Consider the following 26,450-nt stretch of genomic DNA (forward strand, 5'->3'; position numbering starts at 1 on the left):
TGAACCTTAACATGAATTCAAGCAAAAGCTGACATCATTGACCTGACCGTGTAGTTTTCCAGATTACCTTATAATATGAATTTTGCTCTGATCACCCATTCCATTCAATTCAATATTGTATAGTAATGGAAATATTGGCCCTAAGCCCCCAAATAGCATATGAGGTAAACAACTCCCTAGTAGAAGAAAAAAACCCTCAAACAGTGGCGATGGGAACATTCTCGAGAGGAACCCGGCTGTAGGGGTTGGTAAGGATGGCAACACGTCTGGTTGTAAAGTAGCAGGTAATCTAGAAAGTCCATAGCAATCTTGCTTTTACATTTTCAGAAAGGTCTCATGTACCATTTTGAGGTACAGGTCTGCCTTCAATCACATACAGATTCATTGTAACAGACATTTAAACCAGGGGTGCACAAATCTTTGCACCCTACCGAATGTCATTCTTCACAAACTATGTGTAGCTATCTGAAAAATGGAAAGGGAAATGGTCACTTAGCTAATGGGAGAGGGTCACTTAGCTAGCTAACCATCACTTGCCACTTGTAATACATTGTAACCCCGGTTTCTTAATGTAACAAACAATGGCTGTTTTAAGACAGAAACGTATTACTTGATTTTTCAAAATAACTGCTTCAGAAAATGAAAATCAGAATGGCATCATCGCTTGACAAACGCACAGACCTGTGAATCTGCTCAGGTGCTGATGGGCGCAAGCACATCCTCGGTGGCTAGCTCACAATGCAGTCTTTGCTCGCAACACTGTCATGAATTTAGAGTAGAGGCTCAAAACGAGCTCCCAAAAGAGAGGGGCGAAAGGGAATAGAAAGAGTAGCATACCAACACTCACAAGCAACATGTAATTATTTTGGGTGAGGTGCGTAAATTCTATTTCTGAAATGAAGAGATGGTTAAACTGCGTCTACATGCGTTTGCCCTCCACTACACCCCTGGTGACAGCATGTGACAGTTATGTTATGTTATGTAACTGTAAGCACATTATAAAAAGGGTCATTGGATTCTGCCTGGTCACAGTGGAGAATAGTCATCCACCTATGTAGAAACATGTGATTCTGGGGACCACAACAAACTTTCCCATTCAGAATCAGCAAACTGCATACTTGCTGACTATCCAATATTAGAAAAGAAATTAGCTTACCACTTGCAATGCAGAGAAAAAATGTAACACTATATAGGGAAAAAATGAATAAATAAATAAAATAAAACATTCAATAACACAAGACACTTGAAAATCAATTGTACTTTTTTATTTCATCACCCAGTAAATGACACAAAATGCATCAGAACAGCTAAAATGAATTCATTTTTTAACCATCAATAATGAATCCCATTATTAATGAGTTGACTATCTTCTCAGTTAATATGATGTTCACCTACACAGGAACAAATCAGAAATAACACACGTAGGTGCCAAATCAATATGAATTCTCTAAGGAATTCAGTGTCAAGTTAATTTCTAGCCGGTATTGCTTGATAGTACTGAACTGATGACAAGTGGTGGGCATGTATGTTTCCTATGAAAGCACTGGTGTGTTTAAATTTTCCATTATGTTTGTGAAGTGTATGGGGTCCATTTCAGGACACCGTCAAATATGCACTGGAGCCGTATCAGCATCAGACTAAGCGGACTCATCCAGAGTAGCTGTCAATGAGCCAAACTCATTCACTCGGGGCATCAGCTTCAGGATAACATCTCCCCTGTGTTGGTATGAAAGTAGCCTTGCTTGCAGGCTTGCCATTTAAGAATGGGACGAGTAGCTATCACTGAAATGGTGGCTTAAGTTGAATCAGTTTGCACGGTACATGAGTGGACAGGGGGCTGGGATTGAGGATTATTACTGCATTTTTATTGATACTTATTTCTCGACAGTTACGGTATATATTTAAGTTTTTCGGTTAGCTTTTTTCTGTCGTACCATCAACAATATACAAAATATATTCTGCACATATCGCCCAGACATAATTGCATTAGTCAGAATATCTTTGCTGAAACATATAAATGATGCTGTCCTAAAATGGACACCATAAAAAGGGTTTCCCCTGTACGTTTGTGCTCCATTAGTTACCTCCTGTGGCAGTGTGTCTGCTTTTATTGAAATATTGGTCCAGAACAAAACAGGCAAACTGGTGAACAACGGTTCCTAGAAAATTCAAGAAAAGTATTCAAGAAAGTCAAGAACTGTGACAAACGTGTTGTCTTTTGTCACTTATATATCAACACAGCTTACTGTTTCCATGATGTTAGCAAATAGATCCTGTCTCAAACCGTGAAACATAAAAAAAAATGATGATATGACTCATTAGTTTGCAAATGACGATAAGCTTCATAGGCATCAGGCTGATTCAGTGGACTGAGCATGTGAAGCATCCTGTATCAGATACCATAGGTACGTTATGTATATTATATGTATACACGGCAGTTCTGTACTGTTTATGACCTGTATAAAGCTTTTAATGTTCTGACACATTTGTGTTCCTAATTTCCAAATATTTATTCATGAGAACCTCGATGCAAAATTCTGAAGATGCTTAATTTTTCTGACAAGGCAGCTGTTTGATCCTGGATTTCATACAGTCAGACAGATCCTCTTACACCAGACGCCATAGCCCTAGCACTTGTGCTATACTTTTTATGCTGATTAAATTTTTCCTCAACTGAAAATATTATTTATTAGGTACAGCCTACAGTATAACATATTTTGAATAAGAATTATAAAAGTGTATGTTAACATACATTTTATTGCTAAATCACAAATAAGATTAAAATAAGTTTTATGTCAAAATGTACATGCAAGTAAACACTTTTCAATATTTTCATAGAAATAAGATGTTTTTTATTCTGTGAAGGAATTTCTTTTGGTGTTTATCCATTTACATAAATTGAAATAACATTTCAATCTTAGCTAGGTGTAATTGAATTATTTGTAAATTCCTTAACATTCTAATACATTCTTATTTAACATGGCTTAACACTGCACATGAAAACAGTGTAAACTGCATTTGTTGAATGCAATGCTAATGCTTAGATGACTAGACAATACTACTCTAGTGTTTAAATCTCAGTTACTGTATACACTCAGTGAGCACTTTGTTAGGTATTTATTAGACTTATTTTTTAGACATTGTTCTTCCGCTGCTGTAGCCTATCCACTTAAGAGGTTTGACGTGTTGTATGCTCAGAGATGCTCTTCTGCATACCACTGTTGTGATGTGTGGTTGTTTGCGTTCTTGTCACCTTCCTGTCAGCTTTGACCAGTCTGGCTATTCTCCTCTGACCTCTCTCATTAACAATGCATTTTTGCCCACAGAACTGCTCACTGGATTTTTCATACCATTCTCTGCAAACTCTAGAGACTGTTGTGTGTGAAAATCCCAGGAGATCAGCAGCTTCTGAGATACTCAAACCACCCTGTCTGGCACCAACAATTATTCCACGGTCAAAGTGACTTAAATCACATTTCTTCCCCATTCTGACATTTGGTCTGAAAAACAGATGAACCTCTTGACCATGCTTGTAAGCATTTAGTTGTAGTCTCTAGAGTTTGCAGAGAATGATGCGAAAAACCAAAAACATCCAGGGGGCAGAAGTTTGGTGAGCAGAAACACATCATTAATGTGGTCAGAGGGGAAGGGCCAGACTGGTCGAAGCTGACAGGAAGTTAATAACCACACATTACAACAGAGGTATGCAGAAGAGCATCTCTGAACACACAACACGTCAAACATCTCAAGTGGATAGGCTACAGTAGCAAAAGAGCAATAAGTCTAAAATATAGGTCTAATAAATACCTAATAAAGTGCTCACTGAGTGTGTGTATGTATATATATATATATATATATAGTCCCCTCCAAAAGTACTGGAACAGCAAGGCCAATTCTTTTGTTTTTGCAATACACGGAATACACTTGGGGTTCAGATTAAAGAGAATTTCAGCTTTTATTTCCTGGTATTTACACTTAGATGCGTTAAACTACTTAGAACATAGCACCTTTGCTATCAGACCTCCCAATTTCTAGCTGAGCAAAAGTATTGGAACAGACAGTATTTAAGTAATTGAAAGTAAATTAAACTTAATATTTGGTAGCATATCCCTTGCTTGCAATATCTGCATCAAGCCTGCAACCCACTGACATCACAAAATTGTTGCATTCTTCTTTTGTGATGCTTTTCCAGGCTTTTACTGCACCCTCTTTCAGTTTGTTTTGAGGGGGGGTGGGTTGGGCCATTGTCTTGCTGCATGATGAAGTTCCTCTCAATTCGTTTAGATGCATTTCTCCGTAATTTGGCAGACAGAATGTTTTTGTAGACTTCTGAATTCATCCTGCTGCTCCAACCATGGGTTACATCATCAATAAAGATTAGTGAGCCCACTCCAGAAGCAGCCATGCAAGCCCAAGCCATGAGACTTCCTCCACCGTGCTTCACAGATGAGCTTGTATGTTTTGGATCATAAGCAGATCCCTTCTTTCTCCACACTTCACTTTGATAGAGGTAAATCTTGGTCTCATCAGGCCATAAGACTTCGTTCCAGAAATTTTGCAGCCTTCCAATTCAAACTTCTGATGAGTGGTTTGCATCTGGTGGTATAGCCTCTATATTGCTGCTCGATACCTTCATCCCTGATTGTTTGTGATGTCACCGACTGATGTCAATGCTCTCACAATGTTTCTGTCATCAACAGTTGTTTGTTTTCCTTGGTCGACCTGTTCGATGTCTGTTGCTCAGTACGCCAGTGGTTCCTTTCTTTTCCAGGACAGGATTCCCCCTCTTTTCTCCCAAAGACAGCCTTCACAGGCAAAACCCAAGGCTAAAACCAAGAGTAGACATTCAGAACTATTTATTGTTTAACCAATCAATCTAGCAGGGCACATCTGAGCAACAATAAAACAAGTCACATGCTCCAATACTTTTGCTTACCAAAAAATTGGATGGTCTGATACAAAAGTTGTTTAACAAATGTAGATAAAAATACCGGGAAATAAAAGCTGAAATTCGGATCTGTCATCTGTCTCATGTTCATCTTTTAACCTCAAACTCAATTGCCTTCAGTTGCCATTCCAAACAAAGGAATTGACCATGCTGTTCAAATACTTTTGGAGTGGACTGTATATAAAATACAAAAAGTATTCTGGGCTGCATTTCCCGAAGCCTTCTTAACGCTACGTCATTCGTAAGTAATGCCTTAAGCTGTATCTTAACATTTCAGCCTGTTACCCGAAACACTCTTAGCTAAGTATAGCTATACGTTATCAATGTTGTCAGCTCACGCTAGTGGCCACCACTGTTACGACCGCAAGCCTATGACATCAGCTGTTGCTCTTAGTTACATCTCAATCTGTTAAGCAATATGTACACTAATAATTCTACAGTTGTATTTGGCTAATAATATTACTAAAATACCACATTAATGGGACTGTTTTCATGCAAAGAATAAAATTGTACATCACGAAGGCTGCATGTTGCACTTTATAGAACATGTTGCCTGATTGCCTTTTAAATTATATTTATAAACTATATTTCCCACTCTCTCTGTGAGCTGGAGCGATGTCTAACCATAGTTCTTTCTTTGTTTTGTTGGACACCATAGTCCTAAAACTGTAAAATAATGTTTCTATTTTCAGCGCCACGTTCTCTAACAATATCTCCATTTTGTTTGCTGTGAAGCTGTGTGACCGCTTCTTTCTTCTTTTTTTTTCGCCATAGCTTATGTTGTTTTCGTGTTGGTGCGCTTTTATTGAAAACGTCAGCCAATCAGAGAAAATAGTTAATTATACCAGTAATGTGATGGTGCGTCTGGCAAATCAACACTGATTGCAAAGTATTTTAAGGCACCATGACAAAGATATTAAAATAATGTAAATAAAACATGACATGCCAAAGGAGGCGTTGCCAAGGTGGCATAGAGGGGTGAGGTGTGATACCACAATCTGAGGTGCCGTGTTCTTGCACCCATTTGGCAAAAATTATATATAGGGTTGGATAATTAATTTTGTAAGTTTTTTATTCTATTAATAAGTTCCCACCAGTCATGATAAATGCAATATTTCTCTTATAATGCAGTCAAGCAGTCACTGCATGGAGTGAATAATCAATCCTGGAGACATCTATGGGCCTAGTAACATCGCATGTAGAAGCTATCCCTTAAGCAACCTCCTAAGTGATAGTTCGGGGACCACACCGAGAAAACGAAACAATTTTAGTAAGGTATACCTTTCGAGTCTTCGTAAAACGTTAAGAGACACTGTTATCGGGAAACGTGGCCCTGAATATTATTGTTTTTCTATTTATTATTTCTGGATTCTCCCAAAAGTATGAACATCTAGTGCACATGTTTTCTTGTGGTATTTGTACATAGTAAACCAAAAAAATTTCAACAAATGGTTCTGCTTCAGTCATACACTATAGAAACCTTCCTGTATTAATTTTGTAGCAAAGTAAGTCATGTTAGCTTGTGCTTGTAAATCACAATTTGATTTCACAATATAGACACTCAGAATTCACAACTGTAATGAATGTAAGCACACTTATTAGGATCATTGGATTTTGCCTGGTCACACTGGAGAATAGACATGTGGTTATGAGGTTCACAACACCCCCTTGGCCATTTTCTTCCCATTAATCAGTACAACAATGTTTGTTATCTTTCTAGCTTGCAAATATATCTTTTAAAAAGCTTACATCTATGATTATCAGCAGTTTTATATAATTATCTACAATTATATATGTATAACTGCCCAATGCTTACACATATATAGGCAGCAGCCACTAGCAAGTGGCCAGCCCAAGAACAGACATGATTTATAATGGGTGTTTCTGCTGGGTGAAGAGCAAAACACAATATCTGCCACATTTCTAAAATGATCACTTTAAAAATAAATTAAATGTATATGATATTCCATTGCCCTATTCAGTGGGTTGGGTGCTGAACATGCTGAATTGCTTTTTAATAGAATATTAAAATAAATATAAATATTAAAAAGCAATATTTTTTACTGTAATGTAAAACCAAATGTGGTTATTCCTCCAAAATGTGTTATTTCAGACATTGGTAATGCCAAAATGGTCTTTTCCCTCATTTTAATTTGAACTTGTGTTTGTCAAAACCAACCTTTGCAGCTCAATGTATTTGTTTGCATTGCAGTAGGTTACAAAACATAGAAATGGGAGAAAGATAACCTGATCTATTGCCCTTTCCATCTTTATAAAATCAAATGATGGTGACATGACAGCCATAAGGCTGGCCTCTCAGTTTTCAGGTCATATTCACAGCTCCTATGTACCCAGACATTATGTGTTCTTATCACCTACCTATGAATTTTAGAATTAGCATATAATATTTTATGCTCCTCATACACACTTACTTAGCACTTTATTAGGAAGACCTGTACACCTAGTTATTCATGCGATTGTCTAATCAGCCAATCATGTGGCAGCAGTGCAATACAATCATGGAGATACGGGTCATAAGCTTCAGTTAACGTTCACATCAACCATCAGAATGGGGGGAAAATTTGATTTTTACCGTGGCATGATGGTTGGTGCTAGACGGGCTGGTTTGAGCATTTCTGTAACTGCTGATCTCCTGGGATATTCACATACAACAGTCTCTAGAGTTTACTCAACTGGAAAGTTGAAGACTGGAAAAACATAGCCTGGTCTGATGAATCTCAGTTTCTGCTGAGGCATACAGATGGTAGGGTCAGAATTTTGCGGCAAAAGCATGAATTCATGGACCCAACCTGACTTGTGTCAACAGTCCACTCTGGTGGCAGTGGTATAATGGTGTGGGGAGTGTTTTCTTGGTACACTTTGGGGCCATTAATACCAATCAATCATCACTTGAATGGCACAGCCTATTTGAGTATTGTTGCTGACCATGTGCATTCCTTCATGGCCACAATTACATTACATTACATGAATGGCATTTGGCAGACGCTCTTATCCAGAGCTACGCACAGTAGATTAGACTAAGCAGGAGACAATCCTCCCCTAGAGCCATGCATGCTTAAGGGCCTTGCTCAAGGGCCCAACAGCTGTGCGGATCTTATTGTGGCTACACCGGGATTAGAACCACTGACCTTGCGTGTCCTTTACCTTAACCACTACGCTACAGGCCGCCCTACACAATGTACCAGCTACTTCCAGCTTGATAAATTAATCTCAAACTGTTTTCATGAACATGACAATGAGTTCAGTGTTCTTCAGTGGTCTTCCCAGTCACCAGATCAGAATAGAACACTTTAGGAGGCAGTAGAATGGGAGAATCGCAGCATCTTGTAGCAAATACGAATTGAAGCTGTTTTGAGAGCAAATGGAGGCCCTACGCAGCATTAGTATAGTGTTCCTAATAAAGTGCCCGGTGAGTGTAAGAATACAAATTATAATTGATTAATTTGTATGATTTTGATACAAAATTAACTTGTTTCCAGACATAAAATATGCAAGTCTATAAGCAATGCTCCATACCGAAACTCTAATCCAGCACATTACATTTGAAATGAAATGATCATCCCTTTCTATACATAGCCACCCCATTTTAGGGGACCAAAAGTAATAGGACTTCTTAGCTGTTCCTGAATAATCAGGTGTATTCAATCACTCCCTTATTGCAGGTAAGAAAGCTTTCAGTGTCAAGGCCTCATTATATGCTTTTGATTGCTTTTGGAGTGTTATTGGCATTTGTCAACATGCTTCTTGTCAATGACAGTCAAAGTAAGCTGAAAAATGAGAAAAAACTGTCAGAGACATATGCAACAATAAAAACAATAGGCCTACTAAAATCAACTGGAATGTGATTTAGAAGAAAGAGAGCACTGATGAGCTCTGATGAAGAAAAACATCACAAAAAGATCTACAGAGCTATAGATCTGGCACGATAGACACTGGTTTATTCCACAGCAAGGTATACCAAACACATACCAGCGCTTCATGATGATCCAAACATTTTTTTTCTATTATGTCTCTGTCTGTTTTTTCTTATTTCTCAGCCTCATAGGGCGGATTGCACCAAAAATGATTAATCCTAAACCTGGATTAAATCCAGGTTTATCTATTAATCCAGTTGCACCAAACTTTAAACTTGGATAAAAAATAATCAGGGTTAAACCACAAGGCTATCAAATGCTGGAGTTTACAAATGTCAACATACATGTAGCTAGCTAGATAGCTAGCTGGACAAAGTTTTTAGTTAGCTTGCTAGCAAAGAAGCAATGCCATGTAATGTTTTTAGCAACACGTTGGGTGTAATTTAGCCTGTGTAATTGAACTAGTCCAACTGCACTTTGCTAGCCTTCATCAAGCTAGAGCTACGAACAAATTACTAGCTGGGATGACATTTTTCCTTGTTGGCTATCACAAGCTGGCTAGCACTAATGTTAACAAGTTAGCCTCAAAACCTCAAACTGTAACTTTTTTTTATATATTTGCCTGCACAAGCACTATGGCTGTTTACTAAACATAGCTAGGTCTGTAATCATTGCATTCCTTGTAAAAGAGAATGAAATGTAGCCTAATGCTAATGGTTAGTCTCAATTGTGCAACATTGTTGTGGTTTGTTTACGTTACTCCATCATGCCGGACAATGAAAATGAATCGCAGGTCAAGGTTTAATCGCAGTTCAAGATGTTATTCGCAGATTTGTTAAGCAACACTTAAAATTAAGTGGTGCAACAGAACTTGAATTTAAATAAAACCTCAATCAACAAATCCTTGATTATTTCTAAACTGTGCTTAATGTAATTCTTCTTGGTGAAACCCCGCCCTAATGGCTATCTCATTGGCACAACTCTTGGCCTCATGTTGACAAACACCAATAACAGACAATAACAGACTCCAAAGGTCATCAAAAGCCCAGAATCAAGACTAGACACTGAAAGCTTTCTTAAACATGTGCCAAGGAAGTGAATGAATACACCTGACTAATCAGAAACAGCTGAGATGCCAACTGTCCAATTACCCCTTAAAATGTAGGGACTTTGTATGACAAGGGATGTGATTCCAAGACAGATTTCCCAGTATGGATGTAAATAGCCTCAAATTAAAGGTGGCAGTCTGCACTTTAACTTAATATTCATTTCAAGACTCATTCTTAAGTCTCATTTCAAATACAATGTTCTGGAGTACAGAGCCAAAAGAACAGATATTGTACCACGGTTCACATACTTACAAACTGCACTGTCCTCATATCCTCAACCTGGCAACCTATCCAACATAAAACAGGCAGCTTGATGGTCTTCTGATTCCAATGTAATTCTTGACTTATATTACTACAAATCAATCAAATGGACAAATATGAAATTTGGGACCTAATCATCTTCCTTTGCATTCTCTTAAAGGTACTCTTTTTAAGTTGACAATGCCCTCCTTTGATTCTGAGAATATGTAATTTCAGAACAGCAGGTGGACTCAACGTGTGTAGATGTGCGCTGTCCCAGTTTTACATCAGAAACAATGCTTTGGAACTTTCAAGACAGAAGTGAAGCATTTCAGAGCCCTCCAATCTACCGAGAGGAATGTAAAAGTTTACAGGTGCAAACACAGCCAAAGGCAACCCAGATGTATCAATTACAGTACAAAGAAAAAAATACAGCAATATGTCTTATATTGCTCCCCTTGGCGAAACACAGTTTGGGAATATTTGGTGATCGTTATCACTGGAGAGGGGAAAAGACATAAAATGACAAAAAAAAAAAAAAAAAAAACAACAACAAAAAAACATTTACAGACATGTTAAACCCTTGAACCGTGAACCATTTAAAGAGTCACATGGGGCTGGACAACACAAACACAAAATAAGTATATTTACAACACACACACACACACATACACACTACACCAATTATAACAAAGTCACAGTTACAGAACGCACAAGTACACAAGGCAGGACAACAAAGCTTCTTCTGTGCGGCAGGTATGCGGAGCTGGCGGCAGGGACGTCGTCTCTGCCCGCGCCCTCTCCACGCCACTCATCTATGTACACAAACAGACTACAGCGTTATCAGGTGGGGGCTCTATGGTTCATGCACACTGTGGTCGGGACACCGCGGTTCATGACACATACTGATTCTGTGGGTTGTCTGCGGCGGCCCAGTCGATGGGGCTCTATAAACATATAAAGAAGAAGAAAACAACAACAACAAGAGCGTTATTACCCAGCCGGGACTGAGGCGGTCAGTGACGGGATGGCGGATGGCGTCTCTAAAGTGCAAGTGGAGGGGAGCAAGATGAGACATGTTTCCAGAGTTAAAGCCAGAGAAAATGCGCTCCGTTAGTTTCCCATGGTAAATATGGTTTACCATGCAATATCCATGCTCAGCTGATGCATCATTCGTCTATGCAAATATATACATTATACATATATATATATATATATATATATAGATCTTAGTTTGACGTAAGTTTGCCATTGTATTTAATCATGCGTCAGAGAAAAGTCAGATGTTATGTAAGTTGTCACCATGCTGCGTTGTGCGGTTTTTCTCATGCTGATTCTGTGCCAATCTTGGCCACTAGAACTGCAACCCATTTTTCCCTCTTTTTCAGTCCCTTCAATGACCTTCTCTTTGACCTCTACTTTTGTTAACTGCAAGATCAAAAAGCAAGATACACTAGAGGGCAGAAAGGAAAAAATTAACTTTCCTTCAAATAAAGCAGACTCCAAATGCAGGTTTGATAAAAAATTTATTTCATGCTAGTATCTTTTATTTTATTTAATTACTTATCTTGCATAACATTGTGCATGCATTCACTTCCCCCCAAGTACTAAATTGCATACAATGCTCTCGTGTTTTTTCTTTTTGTTGTTTTTTCATGACTTAACATTTGAGTTAGAGAGTTAGCCACGTTTGTTCTCTCCCAACTTTTAAAGTAGGACATCCAGTTTTTAGCTCTTTTAAAAATGTCCTTTAAAAATAACACTGTTAAAAGTCAATACTTAATATGTGATATGAACAACGTCGCACTGCATGTTTCCACATGGGATCTAAACACCAATAATTATACCATAAAAAATAAAGTTTTTTGCCCAGCAGATTTTTTTTTTATACGTTCCAGGGTCACAAGCATGCCAACAGAAACAAAGTCTAAATTAATTTGCTTATTAAACTACACTGAGAACTTTTTTTTTCTGGATTTCTCAAGTATGTTTCTAAAATGAAAGGCGGTAGTCAATATGACCAGAGCTGCCTCATTTAAATGTGTCCATCAACAGAAGATAAATGACTGGAGGAAAGACCAAATAACTGGCTGACCAAATTAAGGGAAAATGACACTATTTCCTGTTCTCTTATATTTTGGCTAAAAGTTATGTAACAGTAAGGAGCTTTGGGAAGAATTTTTTTTTTTTTTCTTACAGATATTCATCAGGATGACATTTTTTCTTTTTTTTTGTAATTCACCATGCAACTCATGCTAAATGAACAGATAGAATTCTACAGTTGTCATTATCTGATGACAATATCGGTATTATTACCATGATTAACAGTTACTGTTACTCTTTGCTTATTATGTTTATTCCTTGTTTTTATTTTGGCTGCAAAAATAGCCCCATTGTCTTCTTCACATCGAGTCTTCTGTTGTCTTTGTATGGTCCTTTCTTGGGAAAAAAAATCCACATCTGAAAACCACATTTTCACAAAAGGTTTGATATCATCTTCTGCTTTCATTTTCTTTACATTTTAGAAAAAAAAAGTTTACACCATTTGGAGTGAGATTAGAGACATCCAATGTTGTCCTCCGTCCCTTTGTCTCTGTCTCACTGCTTTTCCCTCTCTCACACACTGTCTGTCCAACCCCCAAATCCCATTTGTGTATTTCATCCATTGTGGAATCAAGGATGCTTAAGTAATGTCCACCTTTAAGACAATATCAGGCCCCCGTCAGGTCACTTTGAGAGCCTCTGCTTGCATATACTTAACTAGGACTGTTTCCTCTTTACAGGCATCTGTGGTAGAGAATACAGGGCGTTTGCTGAGTGTCAGCCAGTCACGTTCATTGAATCATTTTAGAATGGTTGCAAGACAACAGAAAAAGAGTAGGGCACAACAACCCTGTACAGTTGTTTAAAAATGTTGTCTTTTGGTTCACAAAATCAACACATGAGGATGAGACAGAGGGACATACTCAGAGAGAAAAAGGAAGAGAGACCAAGCACTGAGGAGAGCTGTTGGGTAAGAATGGTGCGCATGCAGATGAGCCTGTTCCTTTCCGCAGCCAAGCTCCCCCATGCAACACCACACACCCAGCCAGAGCATCACACACCCAGCCTGAACATCACACACCCATCCTGAATATCATACACCCAGCCTGGACATCACACACCCAGCCTGGATACCACACACCCAGCCAGAACACCACACACCCAGCCTGAACATCACACACCCAGCCTGAACATCACACACCCAGCCTGGACACCACACACCCAGCCAGAGCATCACACACCCAGCCTGAACATCACACACCCAGCCTGAATATCACACACCCAGCCTGGACATCACACACCCAGCCTGGACACCACACACCCAGCCAGAACACCACACACCCAGCCTGAACATCACACACCCAGCCTGGACATCACACCCCAAGCCTGAACATTACACACCCAGCCTGTGCTCCTCCTGAACATCACACACCCAGCCTGTGCTCCTCCTGAACATCACACACCCAGCCTGGACATCACACACCCAGCTAGCACCCCTCCTGGACATCACACACCCAGCCTGTGCTCCTCCAGAACATCACACACCCAGCCTGTGCTCCTCCTGAACATCACACACCCAGCTAGCACCCCTCCTCAACATCACACACCCAGCCTGGATATCACACACCCAGCCTGAACATCACACACCCAGCCTAAACATCACACACCCAGCCTGAACATCACACACCCAACCTGGACATCACACACCCAGCCTGAACATCACACACCCAGCCTAAACATCACACACCCAGCCTGAACATCACACACCCAACCTGGACATCACACACCCAGCCTGAACATCACACACCCAGCCTGGACATCACACACCCAGCCTGAACATCACACACCCAGCCTGGACATCACACACCCAGCCTGAACATCACACACCCAGCCTGGATATCACACACTCAGCCTGAACATCACACACCCAGCCTGGATATCACACATCCTCCCAGAGCACTCACACAGAGGGGAGCATTATAGGTCGATAGGTAGGTCCATACTGAAAAAGTTGAAAGTGAAGAAAGAACAATACAAATGAAGAAATAAAAATGAAAGGATGGTGCTTGGATAAGGGGAGCATTGTACTCAGAATTTCCTACTGGAAATAAGTGTACATAGTGCTGTGTAAAAGTCTTAGGCACCCTAGATGTTTTTGTTTTTTTCTGTATTCTACGAAACAAAACAAAATAAATGTTCCAGAGAAATCTTTGTTTAAATTAAATAGAAACATTAAGGAATAGACAACTTCCAGATAAAAACTGGGAGAGCCAGAAGCAAGAGAGACCACCAAAGTCTGCAGAAGAACTGTTGTAATTTCTATGTTTGGAACAACCAACCAGCCGATTTTCTTTTGAAACTGTAGGCCAGTACACCTAAGATAATTGATGCCGTTTTAAAGACAATTGATCACAACAAATATCGGTTTTAACTGTTTACTGCTTTATAGTTATATTTATTTTCCATATTGAAATCTGTTGATTTTATTATTTTTGAAAGTATCTTTGCTTGAAGTTTTTCACACATGCCCAAGACGTCTGCACAGTACAGTGTTTATGTGCGTGTGTGTGATTTTAGGAATGACATTGACAGTGTAGAACAACAGGGACAAAGAGAGAGGAAGAGGTGGGAGAACAGAGATGCTTGGATCTGCAAAAGAAACATGAATAATGAGCCCGCCTAAATAAAGGACCAATGCTGAAGAAACGCACATGCCCTCTGCTTTTCTGCACATTTTTCAGGCATGACGTTGACTGGATTATTCGTTTTTTTTCCTGGAAAGTAGGACCATGGCTCTGAAGAACAGACGTGTTTTGGGCTCATCTCATCTAAAGCCCTGACCTGTAGCAGAAGAGGCCCCGCCCCCTTCTTCTGGGGAGAGCCTGTTCATTCAAGCCCCACCCACCACGTATTCATGTGTGTGTGTGTGAGATTGGTCTCTGAGACCAGACTGTGAGCAAGCTACGTGTACTCAAGGTTAGCACATCAAATTAGGTTTTCTATATCACAATCTTTGTCTTTTCCTATTTTTTTTTTTAAAAGGTTTCGGGGAGACATAACAAACAATCTACATAGATTAAACAGGGAGTAAAAGCTGAAATGGGAAAGTTAACAGGAATGGGACAAACTGATGCGACACAAGGTGGTTAGGGGCTGCTGTGGGCGGCAGGGGGGAGGGAGGAGGAGGGGGGCAGAGAGTCCGTTCTGTACTACTGATCCATGCTCCAGAATGGACGGGACGGTGCAGGATGGGCCTTTCCAACCATGGCAGCAATGCTGCTAAGGCCCTGAGACCTTTCCTCTAACATTCGTTTGAAGAGAAATGCGTTTGAGGACAGGGCAGCCCTGGATCAATATCAGAATAGGCATCTCTTTCGCTATGTCCCATTTTCTCTTTTGTCATCATTACCGATCAAAAACAAACATTGTAGCCAATTCAGCAGCGCCATCTCCCATGCATTCTCTGTGTAAGAGGTTCTAAAGCATGCACAGTGTGGTATCATGGTGACAAGAGGCATACCTGGTGTCAAAGGGGGCATCGTTAGGAAATCAAGTCAGGTTGGCAAGCGTTTGAGTTACCCGTTTGAAGCTGTATTCATAAGCAGACTCCATATATTTTCGTAAGAGTTGTTTTAAGAGACATTGGTTGCCGTGTTTCGTGATTGTTCCAGAAACAAGAATTTAAAGGCATACTATGCAGGATTTTTACCATGAAAATATAATAAAACAGCCATGCAAAGTCATTAATATGACGCACTGGCAGTCTGTATCTGTGTTCCATTCTGCCTTGCTTGTCTACCTGTATTTGTTATTTTAAAGCGTGCACAGGGCATTTCTGGGCGTGGCCTTCTGAGCAACGGTATATCTGAAAAGCATGTGGCCAATAGAAGACACAGGACGAAACCTGTATGGATTGGCTACTACCACACGACAGTGCGATAGGGTCCTCTTGGTGGCTAACCGCTAACCAAGTGGCTGATCAGCATTCGGTAAAGTTAGCTAGCTGCCATTATTGGCTAAATAAATTCAGTAATGCTTGGCAGCTGCTGGCCATGATGGCTCAATAGTTTGCTATGGGTCCTGTATTTTAGTATTTTTAAGTAACAATACTTAAGCTTGGAGAATAAGATTCCAATATGCTCCTCTCGGTTCATGTGCGGCAGCTAGCTATCGTTAGCTAGGCAATAGAGGTCATTCCAGCAATTAGAATCAACCAAAACACTACTATGCCGTATACTATATTTTTTACTACGCAGATCATGTACGACAGCACACTACAATATGTTGCAGCAACAGATACACAAATCTACACTATATCGCTGCAACAGATACACAAATCTACACTATGTCGCTGCAACAGATACTCAGAAGTAAGGAAAGGAACCCTACATAGTATGCCTTTAAGCTTTTCAATTCAAGAAATGAATTAAAATACAACAAATTCACAAATTCATTCACTTCCATTGTTGTCTGAATTAAGGAGGATCTGGACCCCACCCTTGGCTGTTATGCTGCCACCCTGAGTCTCAATTCAGAACTCCATATTGGACACAGCTAGAGTACCGCATGCAGAATGTAAAGTTCATGTAACTACGCGTATCAGAGTAACACACCTTTTTGTATGTGGTCTGCTCATGGACGCTGCTGAGCGGTTTATCTCAGTGGATAGGCAGCCTGACTGGCCCATACATCAGAGTGTGCCACTCTACGTCACCTCCCTGATACCACGCAAGAGCAGGAAACCGCATGCATCATTTGGTAAAACAAGTGCCTGAGGACATGCACAGAACAGTTGATTCACATAATATTGTGGGCACACACACGCACACAGTCAAACGGACACATACGTACACACATACACACGTACATAGGTAGACATATAACATGTGTTTTTTTTTTTTCTATTCAAATTTGATCCCTAAATCTGGGCCATCAATATTCTGTAGCAATGTTTTTTTATTCCTTACAGTTTGAATGCAGACTACATTAATAACAAATGTCAATATTACAACTTCAGCAAATTGATTTTCAGAGTCCGTATTTGTGTTTGGGAATCATTAAATCTATAATTTGGTAAACATCGTGGGTGGGTGGCAGCGTGAGGGTGACATCGTAGCACGCGGACGCACAGGAGGGGCCGTGTGGTAGTGACTGGTTCGTGTGAAGTTTGCAGGGTTCAGGAATGGTGATGGGGGAATTAGGACATGTGGTTTGCAGGGTTGGTGGCCTTTTGTTGGGATAAAAAAAAAAAAATTAAAACATGCTTAGCATGAAAGAAGAGTCACAGGGAATTTCAGTTCAGTGTAGAGACAGCAAGCTTGCAGATGTTTCAATATATTCTACTTTAAACGTTGTTCTTTATTGGACTTATTTGTTGTAGCATTTGGAAGGTTTTCATCAGCAGATTGCAGCAGGGGACCTGTTTGGAATGCGTTGTGCTGGTAGCTGATAGCAATGTGAACCTCTATGAATCTGCATATCTGGTTGAGTCCTGGGCCAGGGTAGGGGACAGAGACGTGTTTATGTCTTGTTGAACACAGGGAAGGAGGCTTTCCTCTCCCCCGTCAGTCAGAAGTGGTGCCTAATCCAGGACAGCACGACCTTCCCACCCCTTGCTGTGGCATAGCTTTGGTAGATCTTCACTAACCTTGCTATAGTCGCATGGATTTTAAAGGACTGGGTTGCAGTGATATCACCCCAAATTGAGTTCCTCAATTTCCTGCCAGATGTCTAGGTCTTTAGACACAGTGAGCCGTGTGTCTGTGAGTCTGGGTGTAGGAGATGCAGTCTACGTGGCTGCAGGGGGCTTTTAATTCCTGTGCGGATTGGACGTCACTGACTGCAGCACAGCTTCTCTGCAAAGTGCCGTGAGCTAAACTGCAGAGTGTGCAAAATGTGCAACAACAATGTGCAAAATTTCCACCTGGTGACACACACTGACGTGTGACAAGCAGGGGACAAGGAGGAGGTGATGTTCTCCTCACTCACTTTTTTGGGGGAAGTGAACATATCCTCTTGCGTGTGGTTTCTCGTGTGGTTAAAGGAGGACAGTGCCTAGCGCTGTCACACCCGCTTGGGGCCTCGTGTGGTTGCGGGGCTGTGGGGCGAGCCCAAGCTACGAGGCCTGCAGTGGCGTGGGGCGGGTGCGAGAGGGGTCTCAGGACTGGGGGCAGTCTGGATGTAGGGTGGGAGGGGCATCAGTGTGTGAGCCTGGCACAGCTGTCCTCTTGGCACCGTACCCAGCCTAGCTGCAGCAGGGGGTACACCTGAGGGCCGACCGGGGGGCCAGCCTCCCCCAGGGGCCTCCCGAGGGAGGGACAGGCTATGGGGCAAAGTGGAACGAGGACATGGGAGGAATAAAAGAGGAAGAAACAAACAAACATCGGGGGAAACAGGAAAAAACAAACAAACAACAAAGAAAAAGAAAAAAAGTAAGGTTAAGGTTGGTCCACAGGCTGTCTGTCCGCCTGCATTGTGGGAAAGGACTGAGGTTAACCGAAAGACACCCCGTGGCAGATGTGGACAGTCTGTTCGGTGAGACAGTGATGTGGAAGGGGTTAGGCATAAGGGGAGGGATCATGCAATGAGTAAAAGGGTTTCTCTAGGAAATCATAAAAGAACAAGGCCAGCATTTGCATATATATATATATATATTTATATCTTTCAGGCCATATGTTTGGGAAAAAAAAGATAAATAAAGAATGATGGATTGTTCTCTCTCTACAGTCTCAGACCTGGGTTGAGTAAAAAATGAGACGTGCGGTAGTGGGGGAGGGGGAGGGGAGGGGGGCGGGGAGGGGGGCGGGGAGGGGGGGGGGGCGTTGTCCAGGAGATGTACACCGTGCAGTACACCATCCAAGAGATCACACAAGAGCTGAGAAAAAAACCAGCTCAGGGCATGCGCTGGGGGAGGGAGAGAGAGAGAGGTGTTGCCCTGTGTTAGAACATCAAACCAGAATGCAGATCTCTGTAAGGTATGTGTGGACAGGGCAGTGTACTGGGGGCTGTGTGAGTGTGTGTGTGTGTGTTGGGGGTGGGGCGGGGGCTTCTGACAGTGGGGGATATGATGAGGTGTTTGGACAGGGCTTCAGAAGTGGGGAAAGGGGACTCTGTGCAGGGAGGGGTGTGATGGGCCGCTGATGTGCTGTTTCATAGTTTTTTTTGTGTGACCGTGTCCTCCTGTCTGCTCACAGTCTGCCGGTGGGTGGCAGCTGTTTCTCGTGAGCCCAGTTTTTTTGCCTGTTTTTTTCTTTTTTTGGGACAAGGCTTGTGGTCAGGGGTGCTGTTTACATACCCTTCCTCACTCTTCCCCCTGTGTGGCCTCGCCTGTCGCCCGTGGCAACGAGGAAGCAGGGCTGCTCGCTTCTGTCGTTCGGGCTAAAGGCCTGCCCGTCCTCAGGCGATACGGCCTGGTCTATATGAGGGCAGTCTTCATTGGCCAACGCCGCCTTAGCTGCCTCCCCATTCACTTTGGAATCTTCAAACATATAAGCACAAGTGAGAGGCTGTCCAACGCGGGAGACCGAGCATTTAGTTTCTTTGCATGTTTCCTGCTGTGACCTGCAGCTAAGGAGAGGGGAGGTTTGGAGGAGATGGCCGTATCTGCTGATGCAGGGGGGGGGGGGGGGGTGTGGTCTGAATAGAAGAACAACATTAGTGGCACATTCATCCAATGTTCTGAATAAAGTTAACGCCCACCGCCCTTCTCCAACCCCCAAAAGCCCCCCAAGACTAATGCCCATCTCCCCCAAACCCCATTCCTACCATCCAATACCTGTACATGAATGCATCAAATCAAAAACACATTACCATTCTCAATCTGCTATCCAATTTTTTTCTTTAAGCTTCCCCATTCCTTTAGCATACAGCATTTCTAAACAGATTATACATTCTAAAAATTGTTCAATTTATTTTTAAAATAATTTCCAAACCTCTCCCTCATAAATGTTTTCAAGGCAAAAAATTAAAAACATAGAGCAGAAAAAACAAGACAAGAGTGGACCTTCATAAGATTCTTCTAATTCTTTTGGAATGTAGAAGGTGGTAAGCAACATCTTATGTGTCCACATGATCAGCCAATACTGTCAAGAGAGTATTATCAGCAAGGGATGCTTATTGGAGCAGCAATGTAGGGTAGGAGTAGGATATGACGGTGGGAGGGGGATCTGAACTTATATTACTTCTTGCAAACATTATTACATTATTTTATGCAAAGAAAAGGCTGGTAGAGAAAGCGGAGAAGAAAGCAATCTCAATTTTGACAATGATAAAACACTTTACCTGCCTGCAGGGCTCTGTTGACCTGGATGAATTCACGGCCTATTGATCAAACAGAGAAGACAAATCGGGTGCTGCTAGAGGAAAGTAAAGTAAAGAACTTGTGTTTAATTATTTTTTATTTGTGGTCTAACTGTGATATTGCTACTTGGTCAGTTAATTGTTCTGCAATGGTTCAAGGTTTTATCGATGGGATCACTCTAGCACTCGGAACCACACTTCCCTCTAGGGTTTTCAGCGCATTTGTCCCTGGTTATGATTTGCACTTTATTGTAAGTTACTCTAGATAAGAGTCTGCCAAATGACAATAATTTAATGCAATGTAAAGTACCTTGGGGAAATGGACAGTAAGGCCTGGGATTTGTGTATGTGTGTAAGTTATACTTGCACATCCCCCCTTCATCTTGATAGTGGATAGCTATCAAGCATTTTTGTACCCATCTTGAATACAATTAACGTTGTTCACAGCCTTGCAGCAGCTATTCCGAAGAGTGAATGAAAGATATCCCTCCACAACAGTAACACTGTTCTTCTATAGTGACTCATTATTTAAGGAATCTTGAAAATGTACTGTATACATACGGCAGCCATCACAAGTGGAATCAGAGTGGCTTGGCAAACCTGTTTTTTTTTTTTTTCAGACCAGCAGCTATGACACTGTTCTCTCACATGTTGTGGCCAGGCCAGGGAAAGGGTGTTAGCAGGACATGACATTCCCAAAATTAACTCAACCAACTGGAAGCCCCGGAGGCCGCTGACTGTCAAAGCAGCACACCTGAAGAGGAATGCCTCACTATACCGGCATCAATCTCGCCCGGGATCACCAGTGGCACTAAGCACAGATGCAGGAGAGAATGGAGGGCGAGTGATACCGTCTCACTGGCCCTTTGAATGTTTGATTCTGACACATGTTCTGGCTGACAGTCTGGAGTGAGCTTTCATGACAGGCTTAACACGCTGTGTAATCATTTGGGATCGATTGTTGTGATCTGGGAACACGCTCAGCTCACTAGTGTTAGGCAGCTCTGTTCATCCTTTTCCCTTGCGATATTGTCGTTGGGTGAATTCCCTGTTTTAGCGCATTCCTCTGCCCGCCGCCCAGCACTATGGAGCTTCTCCAGACACAGTTGCTATGCAGCGTGTGCTTAAAAATAGAGCTCCAATCACTGACACAGTTGTGCACAGCATAGGCGACTCCTCTCATTACCAGCGCCGCTCTGCCTTTCCGGAAGCTTCTTCTTCACTGTTCAGGGAATCCGTCGGATTAATCAGAGAGAGAGTCCACTGTGCTGAAGCGGCCTGTCCTAAAATCATGTTAATAATGTTACGAATGACTGATAGCGATATACTGTAAGTCTCCTTCTCTCACTCACTCTCACTTCTCTCTGCCCCTGGTTTACTCCTGAGCTCCGCTCATTCAAAGCACCTGGACGCCGCCTAAAGAATAGAGGAGGTATGGAGGTACATACCCAAGCTTACAAAGACCATCTTACAGCTCTTGCCATGGCTCTAGATCTTCCTACTATGCTGACATCATTAGGTCAGGGAAGGTAAATGCAAGGACCCTTTTCTCTGTTACAAACACTGACCTGAGCACCTGTATATCATAGGGCCCTTTTCTCTGTTATAAACACACTCATCTGAGCACCTGTAAATTCTAGAACCCATTTCACTGTTATAAGCACACTCATCTGAACACCTGTAAATCAAATAACCCCTTTCACTGTTATAAACACACTCATCTGAGCACCTGTGCATCATATGACCCTTTTCTCAGTTATAAGTACACTCAAACCGGGAAACAGAGCTTTCTCTGTGTCTGCTCACTCTCTGTGGGGAGCAAGCGTACCTCAGGGAAGCAGAGACTATTGCCATTCACAAATCTCATCTCAAGACTCACCTTTTCAATATCAGTTATCCTTAACTCGTCCTTTGCCTTGTTTGTAAGTTTGTTTGTGTTACACCCCTCTGTATGATCTTCCCTTGTGTCTGTTCTGCCTGTCTGTGCTGTTCTTGCTGTTTTTACCCTTTTAAGCTCATGTCTGTTCTGCCTGTCTGTGCTGTTCTTGCTGTTTTTACCCTTTTAAGCTCATGTCTGTTCTACCTGACTGTGCTGTTCTTGCTGTCTTTCACATTTTAACCTTGTATCTGTTTTGCTTTTTAGCCTGTTTTTAGGATTGTAAGCAGTACAAGCCTGAAACAATAGTTAAAAAAATAAAAAGATTCACTTTCGCCATTCTTGTGTAGGCTGTTTGGCAGAGCTCTGTTATTTAAGAATTTGCATTTGGCACAGTTTGTATTTTTATACTGCCCTGATAATCCTTTGAGGACATTATCTACCTCACTATAAAATAGTCATTGGTGCTATCCTTTTTTTGGGGAAGTAAGAGTAAATATTTGACTTGGTCACAAAAAAAGAAAAATAATGAAACAACGATGTGCAGTCATTTACCATAAATGCACGCTGGTCTCAATAGGGGCCTGTCTCTTATGTAAGTGCCTGGCGAAAACGGTGCACCCCGGCAGTTACAAAATATTATTAGGGCCCCGGAGTACCACCTTCTCAAATAGTAAAATCCAGCATCAAATAAAGAAATTTACAGATTTACATGCATATCAAGCAAATAATTAAATTAATTGTTATGTAGTTTAAATTCTATATATTTGTTTGTTGGTTCGTAGCTGTTGCATTTCTGACACATCACAGATTTTATTTTTTATATCTATTTAATTTCATAACTTACTAACATAATATATTAATATTTATTATTTGATCCCTCCAACATTTACAAGCATTTGGCACAATATTACAATGAGAAGAGCGTAGCTAAGGGCAGATGGATCGATCCAGCGGTTAAGGTGGATCTGGCAGCTTGGGTCAGATACCTTCTATATAGACAGACCTTTATTTGCGCTAGCTGTCTTTCATCTGTGTGAAGGACACTTTCAAAGCAGCGGAAGACATGCTAATTAAAAGAGCCTTATAGCAAAACCAATAAGCACACGGGTGATGCCTTGAGCATATGGACAGAGATGGGTGGTCAAAATCAGGAAGAAGGGAAACACGTCCAGATACATAATGTGGTGGTGATGTAATCACACCGATAGATGCCTGGTTTCTGTGCTCTGTACTACTGCCATACCTTTTATTATCATTTAAAGATTTGGTGACTTTGTGGGTGGCTACAGGGGGTGGCCTGTAGCGTAGTGGTTAAGGTAAATGACTGGGACCCGCAAGGTCGGTGGTTCTAATCTCGGTGTAGCCACAATAAGATCCGTACAGCCGTTGGGCCCTTGAGCAAGGCCCTTAACCCTGCATTGCTCCAGGGGAGGATTGTCTCCTGCTTAGTCTAATCAATCAACTGTACATCGCTCTGGATAAGAGCGTCTGCCAAATGTAATGTAATGTAATGTAATGTGGGTGATCTTGTGTTAGTTTAAAGTAGCAGACAGTGTGTGTTATTTTGCAGGCGTGCGTGTGTGTGCGTGTGTGTGCGTGTGTGTGCGTGCGTGTGCGTGCGTGTGTGTGCGTATGTGTGTGCGTGTGTGTGTACGTATGCACGAGAGGGAGACAGGAAGTGCCAGCGCTGCAGAGCACGGTGGCGATGGTGGCGTGACGAGAATGGAAGCGTAAACTTGTGATCGGCTGTGCGGCTTGTTAGAATCCCATTACGCCGCGGTTCCAGCACTGTTGCCATGGCAACAAGGCTGAGCTGAAGGGAGAGACGGCTGAATGAAAAAATATAAGACACGGAATAAATCCAGAAGGAGGGTGGTGGGAACGTGATACAACACATAAGACATTAAATGAATCCAGAAGGAGGGTGGTGGGAACGTGATACAACACATAAGACATTAGATGAATCCAGACGGAGGGGAGTAGGAACGTGATAAAGCAGCGTCCTCCCCTCAGACCAGAGTTCGCTAGATTGCAATATGTAAAGCAGAGCAGGATCAATTGTCCAGATTTATGTCATAATTTACATTCTGCTGTCCTCTCGCTGGGCTAATTCTGAGCCGTGGCGGTCGGTTAGAGACATTGACGCTTGTTCTTGTTGCGTTGCCTCCCCCTGCTGTCTCAATGTCAGTATGAACTGATCCGTTACATCTAAAATGTTTTTTTTTCTGTCTGTGCTGCGACAGGGAGACTAATATTTCCGAACACTGCAAAGTGCTGAAACAGGAATTCACGTATGTGTGAGAGTGGGGTAAAAGGGAAACAGTTCCAATCATTTTGACCAATCTGATCAAAATGGGTCTATTTACTGTAGCTATTCTGGCCCCTCGGACAGACTGCACTTGGTCCTCACTGAGCCTACTGCTGTCCACTGAATAGCTCAGGGGGTATTTCATTCATTGTATTGTATTGTATTGTGCAAAGTAACAATTGTTCACCTAAAAGCACTAGCATGAGCTATGAGCCTGTGGTGTTAAAACAGGCAGGCCAATCCCCCAAGGGATCACAATAGCGTAGCATAAAGATATTATTGCACACGAAGACGGAAGACTTCCTCACAGTACGGACCTCACCAGCATCAGCACTCAGTAGCAGAAGCTAATTTAGAGCTTCTACAGCAATACAGTAAGAGGAGCTTATCTCGCCACTTCACATCTGAAATACACTGATTTATAAGAGTGTTTAAACCAGGTCAGCATATCACCCCTGGTAATAGGAGATGACTTATTTTCTGCCAATTTAATGTGAACGCACTGTCTGTAAATACAACGGACAAATACACTGACTATAAATACAATGGGCAGACTCACTGTCTGTAAATACAAGGGCCAAACACACTGTCTGTAAATACATGGGGCACATCCCAATGCCTAAAAGAACATGTAGTCTCCTATTCTCAATACCCCTATACCCTAGGATTAAATATATAACTAAAGATAACTGTACTCAGCAAAGGTAAATGGGAAAAAAACCCTAAAGATATGGAAGAGTGGGGCTAAGACTGGGCAGACAGTCTGGGGCTTATTAGTTAACAGCCTGCAGTGTTAACACTTAAGTAAGACATTCAATAGCTTATTCACTGATCACTGTGCAGTTCTATGCTCATATTACCATTAATGAGATAACTCAAAGGGACCAGCGCATTGTGGGTCTGAATCCAAGATGTTGCTCGCTGTTGGGAATAAGCTAGAGCCCATTTTATTCTACACATGCAGAGAATGAGGAGGCCAAGCTATCGATTACTATCGATTATCGAGTCTTCTCCTGTCATGACCGCAGAACCATGTACATACGTGAGCTCCATAACATTTGGAACAGATTTTCTTTTTTCTTGATTTGGCTGTGTAGTCTCTAATTTTAGTAATTTTTTTGTAATCAAACATTTAACCACATGTGGTTAAAGTACATCTTTTTTTATACATTTCGCCATGTGGAAATTACAGTTATTATAGATGTGTTCAAGTGCTTCCTTACTGTGGGTGGGCAGTTGACATTAAATGTTTTCACTGTTCCTTAATAAAAAATAAATAAAAAATATAAAAATCATAAATAGGAATCACATTTATAAAAAAATATATATATATTATCTGTTTTAATTGATAAACTATGAATTTTGATAAAACGTCTTAATATCATCATGTAATTTAAATGGAACATTTACAATGCCCTCCCCTGTAGATGTCCCCAGCTTTCAGCTTACATGAAGAATGTGAAAAAAATGATTAATTTCAGCAAAAATACATCATCAAAACCTCTACTTTCATAAATGATTAACCTTGGACTTATTGTAAAAAATATAGCAGCTTTTAAAATTGTCCCCCAGATCATCTCTGCCGATCTTTTGCCAGACATTGATTTTCAAACGGGCAGTTTCTCAGGCACACCTAAAGTCTCTGACCTCGGATCAGGACCAGGAATCCAGGACCACAGAGCAGCTATAGGGACTAGAGAGGGTGGGAAGTAAAGTATGGCTGCTGGGTACAAAACATAGAGCAGGGGTG

General features: G+C 41.4%; 1 protein-coding gene across 5 annotated transcripts in view; it reads right to left on the bottom strand.

Annotated features, from left to right (window-relative positions):
• Window positions 1–11,008: 11,008 nt before the first annotated feature.
• kcnc1a (potassium voltage-gated channel, Shaw-related subfamily, member 1a) overlaps window positions 11,009–26,450 on the bottom strand; it is a 45,498-nt gene continuing 30,056 nt past the window's right edge. Inside the window, exons 3-5 of one of the 5 annotated variants that reach the window (XM_061246028.1) lie at window positions 20,496–20,534; window positions 19,510–19,692; window positions 11,009–11,119 (exon numbers count right to left, since the gene is read on the bottom strand). In XM_061246028.1, coding sequence (XP_061102012.1) covers window positions 11,016–11,119; window positions 19,510–19,692; window positions 20,496–20,534 — 326 coding nt within the window. In that variant the 3' untranslated portion in view covers window positions 11,009–11,015. Of the gene's footprint in view, window positions 11,120–11,681; window positions 12,960–18,399; window positions 18,538–19,509; window positions 19,693–20,495; window positions 20,535–26,450 lie in introns of those variants that run through there. The other 4 variants (XM_061246030.1, XM_061246029.1, XM_061246031.1 and 1 more) reach the window with 4 other exon arrangements.

This window comes from Conger conger, chromosome 6, assembly GCF_963514075.1.
Source record: "Conger conger chromosome 6, fConCon1.1, whole genome shotgun sequence".
NCBI lineage: Eukaryota > Metazoa > Chordata > Actinopteri > Anguilliformes > Congridae > Conger > Conger conger.